This window comes from Xenopus laevis, chromosome 8L, assembly GCF_017654675.1.
Source record: "Xenopus laevis strain J_2021 chromosome 8L, Xenopus_laevis_v10.1, whole genome shotgun sequence".
Taxonomy (NCBI): Eukaryota; Metazoa; Chordata; class Amphibia; order Anura; family Pipidae; genus Xenopus; species Xenopus laevis.
This window is the reverse complement of record NC_054385.1, coordinates 108,447,059-108,467,752: the sequence shown is the minus strand read 5'-3', so window position 1 is coordinate 108,467,752 and position 20,694 is coordinate 108,447,059. Positions and strand designations below refer to the sequence as shown.

Here is a 20,694-nt window from a genome sequence, read left to right as displayed (position 1 = left end):
TCAGGTGCAGACTCTAAACTGTTGTATCAATTCTAACAGTCTAGAGTCTGAATTACTGACCTGCCAGACTGAAAACACCAGAGACAGGAACATTCAACTTTAAACTTAGATTTTGGAAAAACTAAAAAACTAAATAATAGAAAGTAATTGAAAAAAGTTATTTTTTCTTTGGAACAATCTGAAAACAACTAAACTAAAAAAGTGTTTGGAAGGTGAACAAGCTGCAGCCCTCCAGCTATAGATGAAGTTCAACACCTAGCCAAAGGTTCATGGAAGGTTTAATTGTTATAATAAGTTTTTTATTATTATTTGAAGGTTCTGGGATTTATCCACAAGTGCCTTAACAACAGAGTCTTCAAGATAAGAAAACAGCAGTTTTAGAAATTTAGTCCTATAGCCCATGGGCACAGGCAAACACGTGAGCAGTTTCTGGCCTTAGTACGCTAAAATGCAGATTCCGTTAAGCTAAAGTCAGGGATCCCCAACCTTTTGAACCCGTGAGCAACATTCAGAAGTAAAAGGAGTTGGGGAGCAACATAACCATGAAAAATGTTCTTGGGGTGCCAAATAAGTGTTGTGATTGGCCATTTTTAGCCCCTATGTGGATTGTCAACCTACATTGAGACTCTATTTGTCAGTACACCTGGTTTTTATACAACTAAAACTTGCTTCCAAGCCTGGAATTCAAAAATAACCTCCTGCTTTGAGGCCACTGGGAGCAACATCCAAGAGGTTGAAGAGCAACATGTTACTCACGAGCTACTGGTTGGGGATCACTGATAGGTTGAACAGACACCACTGGGCTTCCCATGTGACAAAGTCTTCAACTACCTCATGTTTACGGAAAAGGGTGTCTCTACTGTTCTTCCCTTTGCTCAAAGCAGCATTTAGTGTGAATCAAATTTTGCCCCATTCCAAAATACACACAGGTGCATTATTCCTGTAAGTAAGGCTGGTGCCAATAAGAAATTAAAGTAAAAGCATTAGTCAGTCAAGTGTTTAGCCTTACTGGTCAGTCATGGCTGAATTATTATAATTCATCTATAGGTCAATCCACGTGTCTCTGCTGAATTCCAATTCTCTTTATCTGTATTTCTTCTTTATCTTCCTCTCTTTTTCTTGGGTGCTTTGTAACTAGATGTTCTGTGTTCCTTCCGGTCAAACTCATCGTGCCCTTCCCTGAAACACAGACATAGAATAGAGAATGAACTGCAGCTACACATCGGAATTAAAGGGTCTGTTTTAGAGTAGTACAAATGACACTGTGCAGTAATAACATGTTTATTATTCATATAAGGAATTTTGGAGTCTGCATGGAAATTGTTCCCAAATTTTCTGCATTTACCTGTGGCCCCAATTCTCTTACATTGAACATAGTAAGTTAGATTGAAAAAAGACCCATGTCCATCAAGTTCAACCTTTTAACTCTATTTTAACCTGCCTAACTGCCAGTTGATCCAGAGGAAGGCAAAAACCCCATCTGAAGCCTCTCCAATTTGCCTCAGAGGGGGAAAAATTCCTTCCTGACTCCAAAATGGCAATCGGACTAGTCCCTGGATCAACTTGTACTATGAGCTATCTCCCATAACCCTGTATTCCCTCACTTGCTAAACACCATCCAACCCCTTCTTAAATCTATCTAATGTATCAGCCTGTACCACTGATTCAGGGAGAGAATTCCACATCTTCACAGCTCTCACTGTAACAAAAACCCTTCTGAATATTTAGGCGGAACCTCCTTTCTTCTAATCGCAATGGGTGACCGTGCGTCAGCATTAGCCCTGTCATAATCTTCTGCTAGTGTTACAAAGGTTAATGAGTTGAGAATGTGCAAGATTAATGCAATCCATAGGGATTGGAATTGTTTTTCCTCCTACCTATGTACAGTCAAAGCTGTGGGTGGTTAGAAACAGCTTAATTTAGTAACATCACATTTTTTTTTTAAAAACAAATCTTTGCATAGATCAAAAAAAACAATAAATTAAAACATAAATTAAACTTTAAAATCAAAAAGTCTTTATTAAGAAATAAGTTACTGAAACTCCGATTGCGCTCCTCCTCAGAAAAGGCGACACGGCGACGATCCATCTTGCGGCGCTCAATTTCTCCTCCCTGGCTATCTACTATAAGGAAGGCAGGGAGGAGAAATCGAGCGCTGCACGATGGATCGTCGGATCGCTTTCTGAAGAGAGTTTCGGTAAGTTATTTCTTAATAAAGACTTTTTTTTCGATCTATACAAACAACTTTTAACAAAAAAAAAAATTGATGTTACTTGTCTTTTAATGTAAACGTATACTCAGGTGCAATAAAAGTATTATGTTCTCTCCATCGTCATTCCTGATAACAATTCCTGCAATGCCTCCTCCCAGCCCTTACCTTTCCTGCACCGGAGGGGGTCTGCACAGCTAGTGCAGAGAGCGCAATTGAGCTGAATTTTGTGACAATTTAAAGGGATACTGTCATGGGAAAAAAAATTTTTTTTCAAAATGAATCAGTTAATAGTGCTGCTTCAGCAGAATTCTGCACTGAAATCCATTTCTCAAAAGAGCAAACAGATTTTTTTTATATTCAATTTTGAAATCTGACATGGGGCTAAACATATTGTCAATTTCCCAGCTGCCCCCAGTCATGTGACTTGTGCTCTGATAAACTTCAATCACTCTTTACTGCTGTACTGCAAGTTGGAGTGATATAACCCCCCTCCCTTTTTCCCCCCAGCAGCCTAACAATAGGAAAGTAACCAGATAGCAGCTCCCTAACACAAGATAACAGCTGCCTGGTAGATCTAAGAACAGCACTCAATAGTAAAAACCTGTGTCTCACTGAGACACATTCAGTTACATTGAGAAAACAGCAGCCTGCCAGAAAGCATTTCTCTCCTAAAGTGCAGGCACAAGTCACATGACTGGGGCAGCTGGGAAATTGACAAAATGTCTAGCCCCATGTCAGATTTTAAAATTGAATATAAAAAAATCTGTTTGCTCTTTTGAGAAATGGATTTCAGTGCAGAATTCTGCTGGAGTAGCACTATTAACTGATGTGTTGAAAAAATTTGGCTCTTAAAGGTGGAGGAGCTGCTTTTTTGTCGTCCCTGATAACCTCCCCAGCACTGCTACGAGGAGTGTTTTTCAACTCATTTGGACAGCGCCCCTGCTCCTGCTTTTGGCACGTAGATTACTACTGGACTTACTGTTACGCTGGTCTATTTCTGGGCACTTGGATAAAATGCATAATAAAATTGCAAGGGCTTGCCCTGCTACTGCAAATCCTGTGTGCCGGTGAAATTCTTCTTACACTTGGAGGAAGACATTATACTCTGAATTGTGCCAACATCATTGTATTTTTATGATATCTCCAATTAAAGTATATGAACAATCTAGGCTGGCATTCCTGCTATAGTTATGCATCATTAATATCACTACTGGTCATTTTTAGCTGGCCACAACCCACAGTTATGGGATACCCATCCCATTTTTTACTAAGCCCCCTACTGGCAACTTATAAAGGAATTATAATACTACAGGAGGACTAGAAAATTATTGAGAAAACTTCAGCCTGAATGGCTGCAAAAAAGAATGGCTTATCTGAAGCTGGCAAGCTGGATCCCAACTTTACAGAAGCTAGGGGAAAACAAAGAAAAATGACCATAATTACAGTCACTTTTTAAATAATCAACATTCGCCACATACAAGAAGGGAATGAAAATGATGGTATGTAAGAATACAATACCATACCAAGATGAATCTATATAGATAGAAAACAATGGATCGTTACTTAAAGCATCTCTTGCAGTACAGATCATCATCACAGTCATGACACTTCAGAATAGCATCTTCGTTACAGATGCAGCACCATGGCAGCTCCTCTTCATCACTATCTGCCTCTCTGGAAGTTGGTGGTTGGCTTTTTGTGGCGACCTTGGAAAAAAGGCAACTTTAAACACCCAGCTGGCAACAATGGTAACTATACAGTTTCACTGGTGATTTGGGGAGGCTGCAGTTAAGCAAAAGTCTTTTTCTTTATAACATAGATCTCCATACTGCATCTCTTGCTGAAAACCACAGCATTCTTCATGCTCTCTATTATATGCCATTTTATTTTCAACAAATGGCTGTACACATGGTACAATGGTTGGCCAAATAAGTGAAGACACGCCAAAAAGCCACTGACAGTAGTGGTCTATGCAAAACATAAAGCCAAACAGATTTCCCAACATGTTCCATTAGATTTGGTGACCTGGCCATGTACAAACCAGTTTGCTTGAAAGCAGGGACACTGAGTAAACTGCAAATTAGAAAGATGGGATGATTTGCCAATTATTTAAAACCTGTATATCATTGCAAATAGTACAAAGACAACTTCTTAAACGTTGAAACAGACATTTTCATTGCTTTCTGAAAAATATGTTCATTCAGAATTTGATGCTAGCAACTAGTTTCAAGAAAGTTGAGTGAGGTGCATGACCTCTTTTGTTAACAACTTTCTGTGAACATTTGAGAACTGAGGAGACCAATTGTTGAAAGTGAAACGTTGTCTCATTCTTGCCCAATATAGGATTTCAGCTGCTCAACAGCTTCGGAGTTTACTTTGTCATATTTTTTATGTTCATAATTCGCCAAGGGTCAAGAGTTTCAATGGGTGACAGGTCTGGGCTGCAGGCAATTTAGCCCCTGCTGTGTAATATGTGCAGAATGCCACTTGTTATTGTATTGCTGAAATAAGCAAAGCAATTTCACGTTTTGATTGTTCAGACCACAGGACAGTTTTCCACTTCACCCCAGCTCACTGGGCCAAAGGTTAAATGTGCATGGGCCCAGAGAAGTGTTTCTGGATCAGGGTTATAGATGGTTTCTTCTTTTCGTGGTGTTAAATTGAATTTGTGGATGGAGTGACAAGCTGTGTCCACAGATAATGATTTTGGGAGTGCAGTGATTTCCACTACAGAATCTGTTTGTAATGCTGTGTCGCCTGAGGGCCTCCGAAGATCACAACCATCCATTATTGGCTTTCAGCCTTGTCCCATGCATACAGAGATTTCCTTGTATTCTCTGAATCTTTTAAGGATATTATGCACAGTAAATGATGAAACGTAAATGATGAAATCCCCAAATTCTTTACATTGAGGAACATTACTCTTAAATTGTTTTAATACTTGCCCCCCATGCAGTGTTTCACAGAATGCTGTACCCCTCCGCACCTTTCCTTCTAATGGCAGAGACACATGCTGCTATTTCGGGAGATTAGTCGCCCAGCGACAAATCGCTTCTTCTTCAGACGACTAATCTCCCTGAACTGCCTTCCCGCAGGCTAGAATGTAAATCAACTGCGGCGTGGCACTCAGAATGCTTTGTTTTCCGAGGTCGCTGGAAGTTGCCTTACAAGGAAACTTCGGACGACTTCGGAAAGCCATCCCGCCAGCGATTTATATTCTTTGCATCAGGGGGGGGCCTGAGACAGCAGCTCTGGTGGGCCCCAGAACCCCAAGTTCGACCCTGCTTTTGTTGCCGCTCTCCCAACTTTTTTTTTAAAATGTGTTGCTGGCATCAAATTCAAAATAAACTTCTATTTTTCAGAAAACAATGCAATTTCTCAGTTTTAGCATTTGAAATGTTGTCTTGGTACTATTAGCAAATAAATGTAAGGTTTGCCAATCAACCCATTCTATCTTTTTATTTAGAGGTGAAGCTTTTAAAGCAACACAAAATCACATTCTCTTTTTATTTATATTTTACTGTACACAAAAAAGGGTACTGCATATAATACCAGATGTGTGTGTGTGTGTTCAGGTTGATGACATGTATACTACATCAACAAATAGTCTACAGATAACATACCTTTTCCTTTGGATGAGGTTTATTACCCGCTGGCATTTTTAAGCTGTCGGATTTTGGTCTGTTTTGATCAGGGGGGATGTTAAAACCACTGGCTTCATCTAGAACAACTTCCTCAGAGAGCTGCATATAACAAAAGTGAACAACATATCTATGTTTGTACATGTGTGTGAGTAATTATAAATGGGGACACAATTTAAAATCAAGGACAGATGAGACTGCCCCCAAGTTATACCCAAATACTTCCAGTACAGCACTGTGCAGCAATGAGTCAGAAATAAAGCAGTGCAGTCAAAATCCCAACCCCATAAAAATATCCCCTGTTCTCTCTCATTCCGTGATCTCTGTGTGAGAATGTTATTTCCAATTGGTTTACTGGTAAATGAAATGCTGCTTGCATGAACTGCACTTAGAACAAGTGCTCAGACTCACCACAATTACATTTAGTTCAGACTAAAGGAATAAAATGGAGCCAACCTGCTTAAGAACTCTCTGTATGGCTTCCTCCTCAGTTTCCTCATCGCTGTCAGGCAGCTTATAGTTGTCTGCGGTAACTGCAAACACAGAAAATTGTAAAAGTGACAGAGCTTAATTTGAAGTCCATTACATAGATACAGAAGTACAAAAATGTTTTACGATACCCCATGAAAGGGTATCTTCATTCATTTTATTCAGAGAACAGGCATAATGGCAAAAATTCCTTCCCATGGCTCTTTCTACTTACCTACAATTAAACAGCATTGTCTAGCCCAAACTACTATAGTCATGTCCTCAGCATAAATGTGGAGCTGCTGATATCGTTCCTTTAAACCAATTCGGCAATTTATTTGCCCGTGTATGGGGGCATCAGACGGTCTTACCGATCGATATCTGGGAAGGTTTAATTTTTCTGGCGACCGACCCGTCGGAGCCCATTGCTCCTCGTTGTAATCGGATTGTTTGGCCCTAGGGCCGAATGTTCGGATTACCCCGATATGGCCCTGCCGTTGGTGGGCATATCAGGGAAAGATCTGCTCGTTTGGCGATGTCGCCAGATGAGCAGATCTCTTCGTGTACGGCCAGCTGAACTATAAGGGTCAGTCCACACAAGCAGATTCGGGGAGATTAGTCACCCCAGCGTCAAATCGCCTCTTCTTCGAGCGACAATGTCCCCGAACTGCCTTCCCCCTGCCCTCCGCCGGCTAAAATGAAAATCGCCTGCGGCAATGCACACACGGCGCTTCGTTTTCCGGCGGAGGGCTGTATCAACTAAATGTTGCAAAATTGTAACAGTTCAGAATCTGCACCTGAATTACTGAGCTGCCAGACTCAAACACCAGAGACACGAACATTCAACTGTTCCTTCTCAACCTTTTCTAATGCGAACACACTCCTGCTGCACAAATATGGCAGCCCTCTCATAGTGGAACATGCAGGATCAGATAGGTAAAGTAAAAGCATCAGGCAAATACTTTTATGGCAAGATTATAAATAGCATTCAAAGACAATGTTCTGACAATGTTTCTGGTGTCAGTATCTCTTAAAGGAGAACTATCACGAAAATGAGAATTTAAGATAAGCTTCATCACACTGAAATAAGAAACCTTCTAAATACTGTACAATCAATTAAAAATTCTGCATTGTTTCTGAAATAGTCAAGTTTATCTTCCTCTCTCAGCATCTGTTTCACTTCATTCTCACTTCATGCAGGAGTTGGGTGTCAGATGAATCATCCAATATATCTTATATGGACGCCTTCCTTTCCTAGCAGATGTATTAGGGCTCACTCAAATAACTGATTCCAGTACAAATAAAATCTAACAAAATAACAGCATTTTGCACAAATTCTGCATGTAGGGAGACTGTCTGCATATTTTAATAGAGTGAGCTCTAATATATCTCCTAGGAAAGGAAGCCCCCCAATAAGAGATTTTGGATCATTCATCTGACACCTTCTGAATGAAGACAAAATAAAGAGAAACAGATGCTGAGAGAGGAATAGTGAAGATAAACTTGATTATATCAGAAATGGTACAGAATATTTAATTGATTGTATTTAGAAAGTTTCTTATTTCAGTATGCTGATGTCATTATTAGATTTAAATTTTCACGATAGTTTCCCAGGGTGAATCCTAGTGCTTTTCTGCTATGACCTCAAGCTCAGCGGGAGACCAGCAAAACGTTCAGAATTGTCCCTCGGTTTACTTAATGGTAATGACCAGGACCCTGCCAACTAGGGTTGCCATCTTTCCTGAAAAATGTTACTGGCCTGTGGGGGGGCTGGAACAAAAAGGGGTGGAATGTGATGCAAAAGGGGCGGGCCACACACAGTGCTGCAAAAGGGGGTGGAGCAACACGGGCGATGGATGGAAGCCTGAAGAAAACGGTATATTCTGAGCTAATTGGGGGCAGGCCAAGGGCTTTTTTTTTTCTAAGGGTATTACAAATTACCGGCAACTACATTGGCGGTAAATTTGTAAAACCGGCCCCCGGCCTTGGCAGGTGTTTTACTGGCTAGGCCGGTAAAATACTGGCCAGGTGGCAACTCTACTGCCAACACAATAATTTTTAGTTATGACATTTTTATGACAATGCTCCCTGGAATTGGTTCTGATTGTGCAAAATCAGCAGATAAGGTACACCATCAAATGAATGATGGAACTATTTGGTGGTTTTTACAGTAAGTGACTGTGGAAGCCGATAAATGCAGAAATGAACAGCTTTCTCGTATTCTCAAGACCTGTGAGTTTCATTGCTGGCATGCTTCCTCCAATGATCGTTACAGTATTTTCAAGCATGGGGCATAACTGAATGTGGTTTCCCAAAGAATAAGAATTTGGAAACATAAAGGTAGCCAAACAAAAAGCAGAACTGGGAAATACATGTACCAGTGGGGTGATGAGCAGGATAACATCCAGCTACAAAAGTATTCATTGGTCATATATTTAAACCCATCACGTGGGAAAATATTGCTTTTAGAACCTAACAACAAAAACTCCCAAATTCACCATTTAGGAGGTTATTTATCAAAGGTCAAGTTTGTGAGGTTGGTGAGGATGTTTCTACCTCGAATAAACGGACAATTTGAATGTTTGCTTATTTATGAAAAAACCCAAATGTAAAAAAATTTGATTGAAAGCAATCGAGGAAAAAACCACCGTAAAAGAACGAAAATCATGAAGGCTATAAATGGTTTAAGGGACCTCTGCCATGGACTTCTACATGACCTCGACAGGTTTAAACTGAAATATTTTCAGAGTCAGCTTTAAGCAGCTTCTAGGCATAATAAATCTTGAATATTTTTGGGTTTTTTTTCCTGAAAAATTTGAGTTTTTTTTTAGTGAAACTACCCTCGAAAAACTTGAATCTTTCGTCATCTTTGATAAATAACCCCCTTAGTGTATATTCATCATTTAGTACAGCATTTTAAGTACAAAATAGTGACTGTCTATGGCATCTTACAGAAGCCCCGCATTTGCCAGAACCCACAAATTGCCAGTCTGGGCCGGCATACTGTGTGTGGCACTCTGTTAAACACACACTGAACCTATCTCCATTCCTCTTCCCATACCTTACATGGCTGGGAAATACTAATTTGCCATATGGTTTAAAACCCCCCATTCTCAGACAACGGGACACGCAGGGCCTATTACTATATAAATAAATCCTGTCGGATCACGGCTGCATCTGTGCGGTCCCGCGATCCAACCTCCCGTATCAGATCCATTATGATCAGATCATTGGGCCCTAGGGCCCATGATCGGATCAGACCGATATCCCCCTCTTCAATGTGGGCATATCAGGGAGAGATCTGCTCGTTTGGAGACATCGCCAAACGAGCGTATCTCTACGTCTATAGTCACCTTGAATCTCAGAAATTAAACAGAAATTCCCCTTCACCTCTTCTCGTATTTTTTATGCCTACAAATTCACCACTATGCAACACCAATACTGAAACGGCAGATAATGAGGAATATGACTGAATACATCATATGTGTAAGGACAAAACTACAAAATGACCAACCTCTTAAATATACAAGACAGTTAGATAATTAATTGATAGCGATAAAGAAATTACAAATATATTTAAGTGGACAGCAGACATACCTAATATCACCCAACTGGATACTCTAAAATACTACACTCGCATCATGACAACCCTGGCGGCCAGTGATGGCCCTACAAATCCTGAAGAACTCCTCTTTAACACCAGAACGACAATATAAAATGGCTACACTCCCCTCTGAGGTGTCTAGGATGTGTGACCTTCAGGTAGCGAAGACCATAGCCACGGCACAGTTTAAATGCAACTTGGCTGGCCTTTATTAGGAACAAAATCCACTTCTTAGCATACTAGCTTCACATAGGATTAACAGTCCCAGTTCAACACCCGCATTGGTGTTCACATTAACACAATTTCCCAGCACTTACAGCTTTCACCGTACACAAGTCCCAGAATCCTCTCTTGTCACTCAGCCCCTGGGAGGGGTTTCTCTCTTCCTCTCTTCTCTCCTCTCCAGTCCTTTGGACTGCAGGTAAGAACTACATTAATCGCAGGTAAGAATTTCATTTATCCGACTGTCGGATGAAAAGCTTTTCATCCGACAGTTGGATAAATGCAGTTCTTACCTGCGATTTCTCCTTCACTTCCTGTATCTTCAGGACATCTGACTCATCGCATGCGTTTCATCGCATGATGACGTGTCGGCTCAAGCTGCACCGTGGAGTTCCTCCCTTAATGGAGCAAGGAAAGGAAGGCCCACCCTGCTCTCCTCTATTCACTCCAGGGACCTATTATCCAGTTTTTTCCTGAGCTGGCAAAACACACAGCGTTACTTGCTGCAGAAACACACACTTTCCCTGTAGTTCAACCTAATACTGGTGAAATACACACAAAATCACTATCTTACACCTCTTACAGATGCCTTAATCTGAAAGTAAACCTCATTCCTGTAGTTTAGACCTGCAAAAAAATGAAACTATTTTGGTCAGAAATCACTTCATACTGGCAACAGATGGCTGTGAAACCAATGTGGGCATAACATCATATTTCCATCCATATGGGTTGGATTGAAACAACAACTGGAAAACGTTGATATCCAGAAAATATATATATATATCTCAATAGTTTCCAGACCAGCACTCCCTGCAACTTACTTGCTGCTTTTGAAAGCAGCAAGTAAGTTGCAGGGAGTGCTGGTCTGGAAACTATTGGTGTATGCAAAATTACCGTGAACCCCTCTCTTTTCTATATTGCCTTGGAGTGCCGATACTCATTGGAGAATTATATATATATATATATATATATATATATATATCCTCCCTCATACTTCCACATACTACATGGTACGGCATGGAAACTGACAATCATCTGATTTCTGATAGAAACAAGGCAAAATACCAAATCACAAACCAAGGACACAATCCCTCTACACACTCACCCCCCGAAGAGTCATCACATCAACTTGCTTCATATTTTCTGCAAGACTAACCCCCATATGTAATAAAAGGCACTAAGTTTGCCCATGAACAGTAACCCATTTCAACCAATAAGATGTTTGCTTTTTAAACAGGTGACCAGTAAATTCTTCCTGTTGATTGGGCAAACTTATATTGCAACACCCTCTAAGCCTCTAAAAAAGGGCACTATTAAAGGAAAACTATACCCCCCAAACAATGTAGGTCTCTATTAAAAGATACTGAGTAAAACAGCTCATGTGTAAAACCCTGCTTCATGTAAATGAACCGTTATCATAATAATATACTTTTTTAGTAGTATGTGCCATTGGGTAATCATAAATAGAAAACTGCCATTTTAAAAAATAAGGGCCGCCCCCTGAGATTGTAAGATTCACTGTGCACATAAACAAACCACATGTAAGGTCACATGAGCCAATTAACAGACAGAGTTCTGCCTTTTGCTTCCTCACTTCTTCCTGTTACAGTTAGTGTTGTAGTATTTCTGGTCAGGTGATCTCTGAGGCAGCACAGATAGAGTCACGAAATGGTGGTTCAAGGCAAGAGATGTAAAAGGGCAATATTTATGTAAATATATATTCCAGTTTGGTAAGATTCTTTAATATGTCATTCAATTTGATATAAACTATCTGTTGCTTAAGTATTCATTTTGGGGGTATAGTTTTCCTTTAACCAATATGAGTTTTTTTTAATAATTTGCTTTTATACTATACTTTTTGTTACCAGCTTTTGGAAAAGTGGAAATGTAATTTGTCTGCTACAGATGTATCAAAATGTAGAAACAGAAACAAAATAGAAAATTTTAAAAAAAGATTCCAACATCAAATGAGAATAATAAAAAAAAACGAATGTGATGAAGTTACTTTTTCATTTTTGAGGGATTGTAAAAAGCAAAGCAAGTAAAAATCTTTTTATTCTTTTGATAGTTCCCTTTAAAACTTTTGTCAGCATATAGCTGAGCTTATCAGCCATGACGCTGCCCGTACCTTTAAAAATTAGCCAAGCTAATATAAACTTATATTTAGGAGCATGTGATGCCCACTTGTGTGTTCTGGTTATTGAAAACTAATGTAGGGATCCTCAACCTGTGACTCTCTTGATGGTTTTCACCTAAAGGGATGTTATAAGCTAGCGTTAAACAAACACTGGAGAGTCACATTATAAAGTTCTTTATAATGAGAACAATTAGATATTCTGTGTCAAACAGCAGATGGTCTAGTTAATATATATATATACACCTTTGTCTGGGTCTCTGCCTTGCAGCACAGCCAGTCGCTTTGCTATCTCCAAGAGCTTTTCTGCCCTTGTATTCTCATCTTTTAGCTCTGATGCAGCTTCTGAGAGGATCTTGTTCTTCTCCTCCTCAAGTTGTGCCGGATCCATTTCTGCCCAGCTTTCCTTCCCATCGACTCTGCTCAGGTCATTCTTCGGTGCAGCACTGAAGTCTACAGGTTAAATGGGAAATAAATTTAAAAAAAAGAGTTAAATGAAGCACCTATCAGAAATAACATACTGTATATCATTGCATTAATAATAATAACCCAAGTGTGATCTGCTTATTATTGTCACAAACCCTTTCTACAAGCAAGACCCCTTGCCTCTTCCCTCTCTAAATGTTTCTCAAATTATAAACATCATACCTAGGAACTAAGGTCCCATCAAACACTCCTCTAGCCATCTCATGCACATTGCTGTTACTCTATGGAGCAAAGAGTTAATTGGCCCATAAGAAAGAGTTATGTGGCTTTATTCATCTACATTGACTGGAAGAAAAATGTCTGTGCCAGTTACCTTGTGACTGAGAAGTTTCCCCCTCAAAGTTTTGATCAATGGCCACCTCTTCTTTCAGCTGAGTCAGCAAGTCATCAGTTTTTTGGACTTGCGTTCTAGTGTCAGGTGGCTGGTGAACCTATAGAAATGCAGATCCATAGTTTCAATGCAATAATATAATTTCAATAATTTTTCTTACACATACTTATAGACACCATGTATGTATAATTATTTTAAGAGACACATACTTGCACACACAAGTTAATCAGTTTTTTTACTGTCTATACCCCCAGACATCTGCATTTGTTTCATCTCATATATCTACAATCAATAGCGTAACATTGACTCCCTGGCACCCAGCAAATAATGCATGAATGCACCTTGGGTGCAGTCTGGTGGGGTGTCTGGATGAATCACCAGGTGAGCAGAATGTTTTGTATGCCACGAGCCTGAGGTACTTCTCAGGCCTAGGAAACTTCTTCTCTTCTAGGAAATCTGCACACGTTGCGTGATGGATAACTTTGTCCCGCACACTACCAAAGAGAACATAACTGATGGTGTAGGATAGCATACTTGTCTCTGAGTTCTGGATACAGGAGTCCGCCCTTGTAATGCAGCTAATCGGTCCTCCATCTCCTCTGCTGATGGAATTTTCCGATCTGGGTCCTTCTTCAAGGCTTCCAACCTGGACTCTATCTCTGCAGTTGAAGGAACAGCTTCTGCCAACACAAATACCTGCAAATTAGAACTGGGCGAAGATGGTCAACAAACTGGAAACAACCTATATCTAATTGCAATCTAGATGAAAACTATGTGCTTATCAATAGCAGCTATGAACATATAGACACTTGCGGATATCCAGCCTACGACTGCCCACCTTGTCAAACAACCAGATCTTACACTGTATGGCCATCTTAACGCAAGAGTAATAGTCTGTTTATGCTTTGTAGTCCTATCTTAGCTGTCAGGTGATTAGTATAAGTTTATGGCCTAATAAATATCTATGTGCACATGCTGGGTATGATCGCATTAAAGGTGGTTCGGCAAAAAACGTAACAGGGACAACCAATTACCTGCTATTACACATATGTAAGTTAATGCACTGACCAAGATCTGCCCAGGCAATAGTGCAGTGGCAAGAACACCAATATCTAGCACTGCAATATATGTTGGCGCTATATAAGTACATGTTAATAATAATATCTTAACAGCCAATTACACCCCTTCCATTATAAGATGCTAGAAAGTGCCAACAATGGGTGGCATACACAGTGTTTCAGGGGGCTCCTTCCTCTGTTCCCCAGATCTGCACAGTTATGTGAAAATATTTAATTCAAAGGTTAGACAGTTGGATCAGTGCTATTTGGCCACCCATATATTTTCAGTATACTAATTGTCATTCAGGTTAGTCAGCTGACTATTCTTCAAATGGAATAAAAGTTGGTCCTCTTTCTCAGTCTTATCTGTGTAGTGCCTCTCAACAGGTAGCAACCCCTGTATGTTGCAGTAGATTACAAATAAAGTAAAATTGAACCCGTAGAGAACAGTGCGATTCAAAGCATCATTGTGTGTTTATTGCAGGAGTGTCTTACACAACATGTTTCGGAATAACAGCCTTATGCTGTTATGCACCTGAGGAAAGCTGAAACATGTTGTGTAAAACAAGCCTGCAATAAACACACAATGATGCTTTGAATTAGACTGTGCTCTCCAGGTTAAATTTTAATCGTATTCTTCAACTGGGTTGATATGAGGCCTGCATATCCGTGAAGAACTAATTGCAATACCACCCCCACACCCAACTAAATTCCTTTCCTGGAGATCTTTCTTTCTTCTTTAGTTCCATTACCATTATGAAGCGTAGCCTTTGGGTTCTAAGGCTTAGGCTAATGCCAGACGGGTGATTCAGCACCAAAATCACCACATGTGCCTGCACCCAGGCTGATGGGTGCAAGCAAGGAAAGAAGCAGATGGCAGCGTTGGGGCTGATTCTTGGCCTGCGGAAGATCCCGTCTGACATTAGTCTTAAAACTTGCTCTATTAGTTAGTGATCTATAAAAAGACTCAACCACTTTCTGGTTCTTACGCATCTCCCAATACACCAGTTTGAAGCACTAAAATAATGAGCACTTGTACTCACTGGGCTTGTACTCTTTTCTAAGCCTCTCCAGTCGTTCTGCTATGGCTCTATCTTCAGCTGACAAACCATGATAACTAGATCCTGTCCCAATATGGGATGCTCCAGGAGCTATTTGCACCCCCTTGGATTGATTTGTCTTGGCTTCAAGGGCTGCTACTCGCCTGGAACACAAAAGGTTGAATACAATCCTATTAATAGCTTGTGAACACTTATCATTGGTAGTTACTTGTGTTCATCTATATTAGCTCAGCATGTCTGCTGAGCCTACTTAGGTGAAGGAACAAACAGAAAAGAGGAGACTGATTCAAGTGCATACATTTAAAAAAAAAAAAAAAAAAAAAAACAGGGTTGTGGCCATAAAATTGCCAAACCATGAAACCATGCAAGGTAAACCCCATATGGTGGTCCGAACTATTTACCTCTGGTCATATTTTTCACAACATGGCATCACCTTTTTTGGTTGAAAGTGTCTTCTGACCAAAGTTTTTGTTTCACAGGCTGATTGTCCTCAGCTGTCACTTTTAAGGCAATGACACATGGTTTCCACATATTGTTGCAGCTACAACACTCCCCACCATAGACAATACTGGGAATTGTCTTCGCTTAAAATTGCACAAAAACACCTTTGTATGTATATTTGAGAGATTATGCAATGGCAGGGTATTTTCTCTGTTTTGTAACTGTGACAAATTGCTGAGCGCCGAATAACACCATGTATCATTACCCATATTAGGTAGAGATCTCCAAGACAAACACCCATTGTTCAATCTTATCTTTTTTGTGTGCCGCCAGTTTAGACACAGAAGACAGTTGTGTTTGCAGTCCAATGTCTGACCAGGAGAAATTTCGGCATTTGAATTCAGTGGGAGTAATTATGGACATAGAATATTGCAAAATGTGGGGGGGAAAAAACATGGTGGCTTGTAAAGATTTTTTGAACTTCCTCAAAAACTAAACCCTTAAAGGTGATGACAAAGAATGCTTTAAAGCCATTTTAAATAGGTCTGAAATCACAGGTCTTGCAAAGTGGCTTTTATTTAACCAACATTTCAGAGACCCTTTTTCTTGAGAAAGGTCTCTACTGAAACATCAATCAGAAGTTGAGTTTTCCCTTTATGTTTTCAATAATCGGATTAGTAAACTTCAAGGAAGGTGCTGATAAACAGAGAATGTTTTCCCTGTTTAAAGACTTTAGCTGTCAGTTCCTGGAAGCTGGAGTATTCTGGAATGAACATGCTGGCCAATTACCCCATAAGTCCAGTTCACATATTGGAGCTCACTTCCTGCAGGAATACTGTCCTGTGGAAAGGTATTTAACTTTAGGGAGACTGTTGGGTCTCTCTGAGCAGGGCACAGAACAGGAGGGTTACCTGTCAGTGTATATAACTCCCAGAGGTGCTGGGTGCTGTCTGCCATTGCAAGGAACCGAGGGTGCCGTGACCATGCAACTGAGAGGCTGTTTGACTTAGAAATTGAGAGGTAGCCACAGTGTCGGACTGGCCCACCGGGATACCAGGAAAACTCCCGGTGGGCCAAGGTGTCAGTGGGCCCTCCTGCCTCTAAACATTTGGCCTATTTCATGGCCATTCCCTATTTCTATGAGAACAAAGAGACTAAATAGATGGATTAATAGATTATAATATGTAAAGAAAAGAGAATAGGAGAATAGAGGTTTAGTGAGGAGAGGAAGAATAATAGTACTGAGAGTGGGCCCCTGGTCTAAGGTCTTTCGGTGGGCCCCTGGTGTCCCATTCCGACACTGTGCGGGGGCCCCCAAGGTAACAGTCCCAGTGGACCCAGGACCCCCAGTCCGACACTGGGTAGCTAGGAGGCTAAACAATTCCACCCAAAGGAGAATTTTAAGTACAGGGGTGACAAAACATATGTGTTTTCTTACTGGTACTGTGTGGTGATAGTGCCCAGTGAGTTGGAATTATTTTTAGAAATTAAAAAAATATTTTTGTGCTGAAATGAGCACCACTGTGTGTAATGAAACTGCCTTAATGTAAAAAAAATTATATTGTGGATGCCATGAGCTTACATTATAAAACTTCTTTACTCCAAAATGAGGATCAGTCAAGTCAATGGAGCGACACTGTGTAGTGTGATCATGAATACAAGTAACCTTTTTATCACTTGAAAAAAACATATCACCACCCTTTTCTTAAAACAAAACAATCTAGAAATACAATCACTACAAAGATAATTCCAAGAAACCCCACCACTCTCACTGTAAAAAAAGAAAGAAAAAAAAAAGCATTTAATGTAAAGCTATACCTTGTCAAAAACTTACTTCTTGTAATTTTCTGGAGGGGACCACTTGGATGGATCATTTTTTTTATTCTCTCCACTAAAAGACAAAGCAAAATCTTAGAAGATTAATTTCTACACGAGATGTCAATGATAATATTTGCAACATGATTTATTTCAAAGAGTATCTATACATTTTCCAAAGCTGTGTATGAAAGACAAGGAATAATCAAAATAGTATTTCCCTCTGTGACTACAGCATTATTAGAGTGTAGAACAAAGCCAAAGAAACGATCCTTGTATTCTCCAGGAGCTCACCTATCACACTGATCAATCCAGTTTAGTTAGACATAGTAGTGATTTTTTTCTTGACATTATTTTACAATATGTAATCAAGAGGCACAATTAATAGTGCATGTTGTACATTACATGACCATGGTTCAAAAAACTACCAACTAACTTTAAATAATAGAATAATAATAGAAAATAATATTCAGGATTCACAATTGTATCCAATATAAGGGAGAAAGATGCATGGAGGGAATATGATCAATTTGGAAATTCAATTGGGTACTGAAAGGACTAACCAATGGAAGGCTATCACCCTTCTACAAGCAACTAGCATCTGGGTTATTAATATGTTTTTGTTTCTGGGTACATTTCATAAAAGGGAGCAGCAATAAAGTAAACAAAGGGGCTGAAGATATTGCAATATGAAAAATCAGTTGAAAAGTAGAAACCCAAATATCTTGCAATATATGGCATGGCCACTAGGAATGAAAATAACCCAGTAGTCTGCATGATTCAAATCATGCACGTAGATATGGTCACATCCATTTACGCTAGAGACCACAAAACATAATGTCTGGCTCCAGAAGCATAGCTCCTATGTCCACTAGAAACCCTGCATGTTTGTAAATAATCTGGAACACAGTAACCTTCCATTTTAGTAGTTTCTGTGCATACTGGGAGTAGTATTTTATTAGGTTTTTGAAGATTCTCATTCATCCAGGTCATGGTAAATCTGTAGAAATAAGTCAAATCAACTGGACATGCTGTGTTTTTCTTGAAGAATTCTGAATTCAGAAAGCCAGTAAGATGACTGGTGAAACTTCTTCAAGAAAAACACATGTCCAGTTGATTTTGACTTATTTCTACAGCTATAGTATTTATTAGAACGCAATTCATTATTTTTTTTTATCTTATTGGCAGCACCATCAGCTGAAAGCTGTCTGGACAAGATATTTTAGGAAGAAGTAAAGATGTGGTTATTGTTCACTGTTGCAATATGTTCTTATCTATTAGCTGGTTAACTGATAAGTACATTATACTGGTATATAAATTGCAAAGCACTGCTTTTTGATCTGTTGTATCCACGCCCTCCCCTTAAAATATAAAAAACAGTTAAAAATAAAGTTGGCCTCTCTTCTGAACAATGATTGGTTGCTGTATGTCCATGACCATTATATGAGAAGCAGCACCATTCTTTTAATAGATATTGGAAAGTCACTAAAATAGCCATCAGTCTTCCATGCAAAAGGCACCAACAATGGCCCACATAAAAGCCAACACACAGTATTGTGTAAATGGAGTAGTAACATAGCAATAGTAAGGATATTTGACTACTGACAAAAACTGAACAGCTCACCTGCTGATGCTTTCATGGCAACGCCTGCAGACTTTCTGTTTGGTGTTACCATACTGGGGGAGCACAGCACTGAAACCCAAGCAACCGGCACAAAATGAATGTCCACAAGATTTGCAACCACACTGAATCAAGAAACAAAAAAGTCAGTATCAGATATTAACTTCAAAATCACAGAAAAGGGAAACATGAAGTATATTGCAGTGAAGCAGCAGCACACTGGATTTATGAATAAAATGCCGCTGCTCTATTGCAACAAACTTTATTGAAGAAGCAGCACACTGGATCTATGAATAAAAGACGGCTGCCTCATTGCAATCTACGTCATGAACAAATGACCCCAGGGAGTTTGGGTCAGATGTCAGCACCTGGTAACTGCAATTAAAGGTGATTTACAGGTTGAGCACTATGTACCCGCTGTGACAAGATACAGACACATTGGTAACAGTGCTGCTAGATTGCAAGCTCTTTGAGGCAGGTCCCTCTTGTATCGATTATTGGCTGCTTTGTATGTAAACCTGTATGTTCAATGGAAACAACAACTTATAGTACAGAGGTGCGGAATATGGTGGCTCATTATAAATACATGATCATCATAATAATAATAATAATTATATTACATCCTGAGGACTCAGTACCCTAGGAATTGCACTTCATTTCTCCAAATTACCCTGTTTTCATGGCTACAGTCCTCTGCATTGCTAGGTGCCATTTACTATTATTACTACTATCACATATAAATAAAGTGCCAACATATTCCACAATCCTGTACAATAAATAGGTGTATATGCGAATATCCGATATCTTTCCCACTCCCACAACTTGTGTCGCATTCCTTTCCCCTTTAGATTGTCAGCTCTTTTGCACAGGGCATTCCTCACCTATTGTACCGGTACTGGTCGTAAGGTATGTAACATGTATGTAATTCATATGACTTTTTTTGCATAAATGCATTTATTTTATAGCTCTGCACAATATGTTGGTTCTCTAAAAATACATTTTAATAATAATAATGAAAATAATAATAAAGAGGTAAAAAGGGTACAAAAGAGCTTATAGAGCTGTGTTGGCTTTACAACTGTCTAATTACAGGAGAATACAAAAAAAACTCATCCATCCCAGATGTAATACACTATATCAATGCTATTCTCAACAGACTTAATTAATGTATATCTGAAAGGCACCTCTTTCTTGAAGATGGAGAACTTGGACGCACAGCCAAAACACCGTCTGTCCATGTTGCTTGCCTGTAAAAATGGCTATGAGACACTAATAATCATATATATAAGTTTACATCCATTTACATATACTTTCCAGGTGGCTGTCAATGACAATATATGACAATATATGATATACATACAATATATGACAATATATAATATACAACGTTAAAAATAAATATATATACTCACAACAGCCGAGCTTCCTCTGAACCTGGGTTGATTACAATTGAATGTAAGCGAATTAGCTATATTTAATCTTATTTTGACACTGTATGATCCTTCCACCCCATAGTTCAGGAAGTGTTCCTTAAAAAACTGCGCCCTGGGAATCGTAGTTTAGCTATGTCTACTTAACACGCTTGGAGAGGAATTGTGGA

The 20,694-nt window shown here is 39.5% G+C and overlaps 1 protein-coding gene across 3 annotated transcripts; it reads right to left on the bottom strand.

Moving 5' to 3' along the window:
- Positions 1 to 1,096: 1,096 nt before the first annotated feature.
- zfyve19.L (zinc finger FYVE domain containing 19 L homeolog) lies at positions 1,097 to 20,660 on the bottom strand. 3 transcript variants are annotated; one of them, XM_018231245.2, is made up of 12 exons: positions 20,507 to 20,660; positions 20,279 to 20,341; positions 19,098 to 19,219; positions 17,493 to 17,549; positions 15,200 to 15,360; positions 13,633 to 13,778; positions 13,081 to 13,198; positions 12,528 to 12,734; positions 6,310 to 6,386; positions 5,836 to 5,955; positions 3,776 to 3,918; positions 1,097 to 1,179 (listed from the first exon to the last, which is right to left on the bottom strand). In XM_018231245.2, exons 2-12 carry the CDS (start codon positions 20,330 to 20,332, stop codon positions 1,101 to 1,103), a joined length of 1,284 nt encoding a protein of 427 aa, XP_018086734.1. In that variant the 5' UTR covers positions 20,333 to 20,341; positions 20,507 to 20,660; the 3' UTR covers positions 1,097 to 1,100. The 3 variants fall into 3 exon arrangements, with proteins under 3 accessions (XP_018086734.1, XP_018086735.1, XP_018086736.1); XM_018231246.2 differs by having other exon boundaries at positions 20,279 to 20,353; positions 20,507 to 20,654; XM_018231247.2 differs by having other exon boundaries at positions 20,279 to 20,363; positions 20,507 to 20,653.
- Between the last annotated feature and the right edge of the window lie 34 nt (positions 20,661 to 20,694).

What these genes read in the sequence shown, in the direction of transcription:
- zfyve19.L (XM_018231245.2), bottom strand. Translation starts at nt 20,332, where the DNA reads ATGGACAGACGGTGTTTTGGCTGTGCGTCCAAGTTCTCCATCTTCAAG. An exon ending in TCTCCATCTTCAAGAAAGAG is followed by an intron (nt 19,220 to 20,278) that starts GTGCCTTTCAGA and finishes TTCTTGATTCAG; the next exon opens with TGTGGTTGCAAATCTTGTGG. An exon ending in AGGCAGAGACCCAGACAAAG is followed by an intron (nt 6,387 to 12,527) that starts GTGTATATATAT and finishes CTGTGTTTGCAG; the next exon opens with TTACCGCAGACAACTATAAG.